At 31.9% G+C, this 8643-nt stretch overlaps 1 protein-coding gene across 1 annotated transcript; it reads right to left on the reverse strand.

Annotated features, from left to right (window-relative positions):
• Nucleotides 1–2977: 2977 nt before the first annotated feature.
• Nucleotides 2978–5341, reverse strand: LOC109337941 (peroxidase 72-like). Its single transcript, XM_019575036.1, has 4 exons — nucleotides 5028–5341; nucleotides 4431–4622; nucleotides 4154–4319; nucleotides 2978–3503 (listed from the first exon to the last, which is right to left on the reverse strand). The coding sequence occupies exons 1-4, from the start codon at nucleotides 5250–5252 to the stop codon at nucleotides 3091–3093; spliced, it is 996 nt and encodes a 331-aa protein (XP_019430581.1). The 5' UTR covers nucleotides 5253–5341; the 3' UTR covers nucleotides 2978–3090.
• Between the last annotated feature and the right edge of the window lie 3302 nt (nucleotides 5342–8643).

The following is an 8643-nucleotide window of genomic DNA, read 5'->3' on the forward strand; positions in this document are numbered from 1 at the left end:
GTCATTATAAATTCTAAGACGACAATCACTCTAATTTTAAGATATGATGCGGTGTCGGATATATGGGCTACACTTCATCAACTTAATAATCACCATAACTAATTCACCAACGACTCAAAAATCTTTTGTCCATAAACATGTTAAGATCTTAACTAACCCTTAGTACAAAGTGCGGTATCGGACGTATGGGTTGTACTTCACTTGTATTCATAGGATCGTTAGTCGAGATTTAACTTATATTTTTATATTAAAATTAAACCAACCAACAATCCTTTTTCTACATAAAGAACTACGTAAGCTTTGATTCCCTTAATAGGGATACGTATGACCAAAGTCAATCTTGTCAGGCACAACTAAAAAATAATTTTTTTTATTCAAGTAATTAACCATTAACTAATTAATTTAATTGATAAAGTGGTGTAATAATAACAAATAAAAAATATATCAATCAATGTAGTTTAGTATAGGGTACCGCTTAAGGCGGGCGGATGGGGTGCTAATACCTTCTCTACCCTGTAACCGACTTCCGAACCTGGATATGAAAAATCCAGAAGCCCAAGGTAATTGGGCTAAAAAAGATTTTTCTACATTTTTTACAAGAAAAAATATAGTGGCGACTCTAATGAGGTCGTGCAGCCGAAAATCGGGGTGCGACACTCTTTATTTGATTACATTCATATAGAGATTATTTCATAAGCTAATATGCATTGTTAGTCACTTTCAATAACATGTTTAAATGCATATTAGATTAGACTAATCACTGCATTCTTGTTGTATCAAGAAACAAAAAGATTTTCAAGAAAATTAGCAGGTTAATTGATTAAGCATTTTATTAATTGATTAACTCCAGCTTTATGTTAATCGTCATAAAAAACATGCAGGAGCTATTAGATTGTCGTAAACATGAAGATATTATTAGAGTGAAGTGAGTATATAAAACAAAGCAAAATCCTAATGGCACTTAAGCATAAGGCTAGGCTAGTAGCTAAGGCAACATACATGAATTGACTATAATGAGACATTTGCACTAGTTGTCCATCTAGATACTATAAGATCTTGAATAACTCCTCCAACACAAAGAGAACAAGGCATTTACAAACTACATTTTATGTCTACATTCCTCAATGGAGTTATTTAAGAAGAGATCTATGTGAAGCACCCATAAGGGTTCGAGAGTAAAGGAAATGAAATCAAAGAGCTAAAGATGAAGAAGACTCTATATGGATTTAAGTGAGCTCCTCGAGCACAAGACAATAGATATGATCAATACTTCATCAATAAAGGATTCATGAGGAGTAAGATTTAGCCCACACTATGCATTAAGACCAAAGGCCAGTTCAATACTTTTATAGTTTTCTTGTACATAGATGATCTTATACACACTAGAAAGAATATGACGATTATAGTAGATTTAAAAGAAGACATTCGAGATGAACGACCTTGGCTTGATGCAGCACTTCCTCGACATTAAAGTAAGCCAAAGAAAGGAAGGAATCTTTATCTCATAGAAGAAATACACAGGAAAACTACTTAGGATGTTCAAGATGCATGAATACAAACCAATTGCTACTCAAATCATGGCCAATGAGAATCTACAAAAGGATGACGAATCTCCAAAGGCAGATGTTTCTCTCTATAAGAGTTTGATCAAGAGCCTTTTATACATCACCACAATGCGACCATACATCATGTATACTACAAGTCTTCTATCAAGATTTTTGCAAAGCAAAAGTCTAATTGATTTTGGAGTTGGCAAAAAAATTCTTACACACTTGCAAGGACTAAAGGGATTCAACATATGGTATATGACCAATACGAACTCAATATTGCTCATCTACACTCACAATGTTTGGGTAGGTTCATTGGATGTCATGAAGAGCATATTATGCTATGCCTTCTCAATTAGTATATGAGTATTTTCTTGGGGATCTATGAACCAAGTTGATTATTGTACAATTAACAACAAAAGCTAAATATGTGCCAATTGCATAGGCGATTAACGAACCTATATGGTTGAGATGAATACTTGGTAATATGAGAGATCACGAGACTAAGCTTACTATAATCTACAGTGATAACAAATTGGTGAAAGCAATTGAAAAGAATCCAGTCTATCACAAAAAAAACATTTTGCAATAAAATAGCACCTTGTGAGAGAAGCAATGCTAGAACTTGTGTTATAGTGTAACTCCAAAAGTCAATTATTGACAATTATAATCTTATATAATTCAATTTCTTTATTGTTTAAGTCTCCACTTCTATTTTTCCCAGTATAATATTTCTTTTCTTAAATAAAAGCACACTCTCTAAGTAAATAAATAATAAACATTATTTGATTTTAAATTACATTTTAATACAAAAAGTGTGGTATCGTGATGATCAAATACAATGAATAGACAACTATTTTTTTTATAAATGATAGGATTAAACATAAAAAACTTGGTCAATTATAATGAATAGGCAATGCTTTTTTATAAATAATAAGGTTACACGTAAAAATAGTGGTCAAACGCAAGGAACAAACAAGTATTTCAAAATTGTACTCTTAAAGCATAATAGGCAATACTTTCAAAACCATGATCTTAAAGTAGAATAAGCCACAGTTTTTAGAATAATTATGACAACAATATCAAAAACTATAGCTCAATACAATGAATAGAATATGGTTTTAAAACCATAATCTTAAAGTATAATAGCTCACGATTTTTTAGAACAATTTCGACAACAATATCAAAAACCATAATCTAATAGGGAACAATTGTAAATTCTTAGTCATTATACTTTAAGGCCACTTTTTTGAAACCGTGAAGATAAAGATATTCTAGCATACAAAATAAATTTAGTAGTGCCACATAATCACTTCTATGTAAATTCATTAGAAACATACATAAATTTCATGAAACACACTTAGTGACTTAGTGTGATAACAACGTAGTGGACAATCTATTCGCATACTGGGAAATGTTTCGTCCACTCCTCATGATAAAGAACAATATAGTTTTTGTTATTTTTGGAATAAACAAAAGAAGCATAAATAAAATGCATGTTCAATTTTCATGTATAGATTTGTATGCCAATGATGTTGCTCCATCAAGTGTTAATCTTCCGACAGTTTTTTCTAATCTCTCCCCTTGGACCTGTCAAAGGAGAAATATTTCCCATCTTGATCATGGACTTGGCAAATTGTTGAAAGAAAAGGTCATTATTTTCAGCATATTGCTTCACTAGTTCTGCAGATTCTTGATTCTTTGACAACAGAACTTCATCAGAGCTTAACAAACCCTTGTAAGCCAACAAGTTCTTGAAGTAGTTGTTGTCAAATTTTGTTGGGGTGACATAATCTAGGACAAATAGATTCTGGTCACCACCGGATCTTGGACAAAGATTGCGCAACTCAGCGGCATAGTATTGGTCTAGAGTGAACTCTACTTTGGCATTTCCTGTTTGGCTGTAGAGCATTTGCCTGAAGCTGGTGCACCTAGAATTTCCTATTGTGTGGCTCCCTATAGCAAATAGAAAAAATGTCCTTACACTCAGATGCAGCAATGGAATAGCCATAATTCTTTTGTGTCAATTAGATCCCATAAACAAAATCAAATATAGTACTCAAATATCATAAAAGTAATCTCTATTAGAAATTATAATAAATGTTAAAATTAATTTTTTTTTTATTTATACGATATTTTATCAGCCTCGCTTTCCAAATTTCAAAATACTAAATTAGCATACACAAAATATTTACCAGATTAAAATAGATACTTAATCTAAAATTAAACTGAGATTCAAATATAGAAAAAATAGTTTTGAGAGAATTTTAACTCATGTTGATAGTATAAGAATAATATTTAATTGGACGCCCATGTATACACGTATACAACAAACTTTTCCAAAAGTTAAAACTGTATACATGACTTTTATTTTTGTATCAACCCTCAACTGCTGAAATTCAAGGTTTATTTAGAAGAATGTGATAACAAGGATTGTGCTCTAGACATATTTAAAAAAAGGTTAAACTACTGGTAAAGGGTTATGAATAATTTATTATGTATAAATATAATGTAATAATGTTAAATTCCTCGGAGAAGGTTAATGCATAAATCAATGATGTTTCTTGACACAAGAGACTAGAAATAAATAAGTTGAAGCAGTTTACCAGATAGAGCAACTAGATCAACAATGTCAAGCCCCTGAAGGTTGAATTTAGTTAGGATGGTTTGGAATGTATTGTTTGGTGCAGCAATATTGTTGTTAGAGCCTTTTATGCTTGCACCTCGAGAGTCCCTTCTGCCTAGAGGTACTTCCCAGCTTGGTCCACCAGTCTTTACATAAAAATTGGATACTTTAATTAGTTGATCATCATAAATCATAATTCATGTCTTGATAGTGAAATATTAAGTATAATGGAGTTCAAATCAAAAGGAAACACTTACAAGAACAGTTGAATCTCTAGCAGAAAGAGCTAAAATATCAGCACATGACACAGTATGAGGACATTCTTTCTCTAATGTGGATTTGATTTCATCGATTACTTCAAATCCTCGAGCAGAGTTACGGTTAGGATTTGACCCTTTCTCACTGGTAATGCTTCCACTGCTATCTAACAATATTGAAGCATCACAACCCTGCAACAATATATCAACTTTGGAATCATGAATTTGAAAAAATAATTTAGATTTAATATAATCGGTCATTCAAATTGCAGACCAATGCGGCTATATTGTGGTTGTGGTGACTGTTGTAACTGTATTGCGTCGCAATTGCTTGTAAAGCGGATTACAATGATGCGACCAAATTGGGCAGTAGTTCAACTGCACTGGACCATATCCGGCCACAGTGGACCGCATCAGATCACATTGGACCACGTCGAATTAAGAAATATCTTTTTAATCACAAATTAATTCACAAAGTAACCGCCACAATTCGTATCGCAACATCCAAAATGACCACAATTATAATAACCACTACCGTGACAGAACACAGTTATAAATATACTAATGATATGGAATTTTTGTTCACTTAATGATGACCTTGACAAAACAATCATGGAAATGAAGTCTAAGAAGTGAAGCAGCAATTCGAGGCTCATTTGCAACAGCATTGGCAAGGATGGACTTGACAATTTCTTGAGCTCTCGGGCATGAATAGTCATAAAATTGAGGGTAGAGGTAACCCCCGAATTTCGTGCTACAGAGGCAGGAAGGAACAAAGGTTAGTAATGAAAGAAGCAGGAGAAAGCTCGTAGAATTGACCATTATTGTTTTTGTCAATATATCACTTCAAAGAACAAGTAATATAGAGGAGTAGTCAAGTGGGAAAGTTCCCAATATTGATTGCATAAGAATTGTGGTGGGGATTTGTATTTATGGAGAAGAACTTCAGCAGAATATTATGTCAAACAGAGCAGAGAAAAAGGAATAAAAGGAAGTTGGAGTTGGTAGCTAACTCACGTACGTTCAAATTATATAAAAGAGAAATGGAGTTCGTAGCCTAATCTTATTAAAATATTTAATTTCAACGGTTTAGGCATTACCAATATTTGTTAATTAATAATTATAAGTTTAATTTGATGGCAAGAATTTATACTTTTATTGGATTGACGTAGTATATGTTAGGGTGGAACCATTTAAAGTTATTAAGATTTAAACAACCTTTATGAGTATTTAGTTTATAGTAGTATACAATTGGATTATTTAATGACACGGTGAAAAGAGACTTTTACTGTTATAATAGGGTATTACATAAGAAATTTTCCTTACGCTCTGCATGCTTAATCACCTAAACCTGTAGTTTTAAGTACATAGTTTGAAGCTCAAAGTCTAGGCTAGGCATTGGCAAAATTCCTTCTGCATCATTATGGTATTCTAGTAGTTAAAGTCAAATACACAATACACTAGCTTACACCATTGATGTCTTATTTCAGGCCCCTATTAATTATTTTCTTTCTAATCTCCTTACTCTATTATAACTTGTTTTAACTAAATTAACTAGCGTGATTATTTCTCATGATTTATTTTAAAACTTTGTAATATTACAATCACACCCCCCTTAATTCTCATTGAAAATTTAACAGGATAAATAAGAGAATATTTTTTTAAATAAATGCAATACATAAAATATCAAATAAACTTTTACATGATATTTTTATTATAAGAATAGTGAAATTACCTTGTTTCTTTCAACAATTAACGTTACTATCACTAATATGGTGATATACATATCGTACGTGCCCACTCATCTTCTTTATTTTGTTTTGGGGAATTAGAATATTTTTTATATTAAATATATATTTTAAGTTGAATTTTTTATTGGGGTACTTTATATTATAATATTTTTTCTTTTATTATAATGTGTAACTTAAGGGGAGAGAATTGACTAATATCTTGGTAGTGGTTACATATTATTATATCATTTTTTGTAGAAATTTAAAAGTGTAAAGGACAAAATAGAAAGATAAAATTATACCATTATAATAATTACACCCTATTTTGTCTTTATATATTTTATAGATATACATATTCTTGCATCTATAATTATATGATAGTGTAGATCACCGATTCCTTATAAAAATGAGGGTTATGTTAACAAATACCTTAACGATATTGTTCAAGGAACATAAAGGGAAACTATTAGGTAATCCAAATGTATATATGCAATAAGAGGCAACTTAATTAGTTGATATATAGACAATTCTATTTGTCTAATAAAGAAGAAGAAAAAAAGAGAAGAGAATGTGGTAAAGTTTCATGATAGTTATAAAAATTTACTTGTGCATATAAGATAGTTATATTTTCGTGAGTAATAATTTAGTTCATAACAAATTTTAAGTGATATTTTCATTCCCAATAAATTTAACGTCAAGTTACGTAGAACTTCTTTGATCTTGGCTCTATTAAGTATAACAGATTTGTTCGTGTAACACGTTAAGTGTTAATGTGACATATGGTGGATGGTCTTACGTATATAAGTTGTCATGTCATCAAACATAAGTATTTTATTTATTTTTCTCCTTCACAAAACAACGTCATTATATTAAAATAATATTTTTAAATAAAAATTATTTTTTTTATTTCTTCTCTTTATCTTCTCCTCTCTATCTTTTTCGCTCCATCTTCAATTTGAGCATAATCCAAGTATCCATTGTTTACAATATCAAAGAAATTAAACAAACTCTGAATTCAAATATCGCTTTTGTTGGAACAGAGAAATACAAACACAAAATAGAAAGAAGAAGAGGAAATGATTAAGAGAAAAGCAAGAAAGTAATCAATGAATTTTCTATCTTCTCTTATTGCAATGACTTACTATTTATAGTAAGAGGTAGTTTAACCATAAAAACAGAATTTCAAATGCTTACTGTTTTTAGCAAGTTACAATAAACTTCTTTCTACCTATTAATCCATCTCTTAAAACTTGGATTATACACAACTTTCAACACTCTTCCTTAAGACAAGTTCTTTAAGAGATAATACACATATTCTTCTTTCTAACTCTTCAAACCTATCACCTTTCAAAGCTTTTGTGAGTATGTCTGCCAATTGCACTTGTGTCTTGCAATACACCACTTGAATCTTCCCTTTGTTGACTAAATCTCTAAGGTAATGAAATCTTACTTCAATGTGTTTGCTCCTACCATGACTCACTGGATTCCTTGACAAGCTTATTGCTGAAACATTGTCAATTCTGAGTTGTAATGGAGTTTTCAGCTTCACCTTCATTTCCATTAGCAACTCCTCGAGCCACACTGATTGACAAGCAGCAAAACAACCTGAGATGTACTCTACCTCACAACTAGAGAGAGCAACAACTTGTTGTTTTGAGGAACACCATGAGATGGGGGCATTGTTGAGTAAGAACAGATAACCCGAAGTGCTCTTCCTCTCTACCAAGTCTCCACCATAATTAGAATCTGCATACCCAATCAATTCCAGTTCTGATCTTTGTCTACCATAGGGAAATAGAATTCCTTGATCACTTGTTCCTTGGATATATCTCATCACTCTTTTAGCTGCTAGTAGATGAGTTTTCTTTGGCTTACACATGAATCTGCTCACCAAGACAACCCCAAAGGACAAGTTTGGTCTGCTATTGCACAAGAATCTCAAAGAACCTACTATCTGCTTGAACATAGTTTCATTCACCGGATCACCTTCTTCATCTTCAAACAATTTTAGGCTTGTTTCTATTGGATTGCTAACTGAGTTGCAGGAGTTCATGTTGAATTTCTTTAGAATTTCAGTTGCATATATCTTTTGACGCATCATTATTCCTTCTTCAGTGTATGCAAACTCCATCCATAGGAAGTAGTTTAGTTTTCCTAGATTAGTCATGTCGAATTCAGCATTCATTACCCTTTTAAACTCTTCAATTCTTTCAGTGTTTGATCCTGTCACTAGCAGATCATCTACATATAATAAGCAAATGATAAGAGTTTGGCATTCTGCATCTTGCTTCACATAGACTCTATGCTCAACTTGACATTTTTTGAAGTTGAGTTTGAATAGAAATGAGTCTATCCTCTTATTCCAGGCCCTTGGTGCTTGTTTAAGTCCATACAGGGCCTTTTTTAGCTTGTAGACATATTGCTTTTTGCCTTCTATTATGAAGCCTGGTGGTTGTTGGACATATACTTCTTCCATTACTGGA

Source organism: Lupinus angustifolius, unplaced genomic scaffold, assembly GCF_001865875.1.
Source record: "Lupinus angustifolius cultivar Tanjil unplaced genomic scaffold, LupAngTanjil_v1.0 Scaffold_15_172, whole genome shotgun sequence".
Classification (NCBI taxonomy): Eukaryota; Viridiplantae; Streptophyta; class Magnoliopsida; order Fabales; family Fabaceae; genus Lupinus; species Lupinus angustifolius.

Coding starts and splice junctions, on each gene's coding strand:
- LOC109337941 (XM_019575036.1), bottom strand. CDS start 5,252: ATGGTCAATTCTACGAGCTTTCTCCTGCTTCTTTCATTACTAACCTTT. Junction 4,320..4,430: donor CTAGAGATTCAACTGTTCTT/GTAAGTGTTTCC, acceptor TTTTATGTAAAG/ACTGGTGGACCAAGCTGGGA. Junction 3,504..4,153: donor TGATCTAGTTGCTCTATCTG/GTAAACTGCTTC, acceptor TATTTGCTATAG/GGAGCCACACAATAGGAAAT.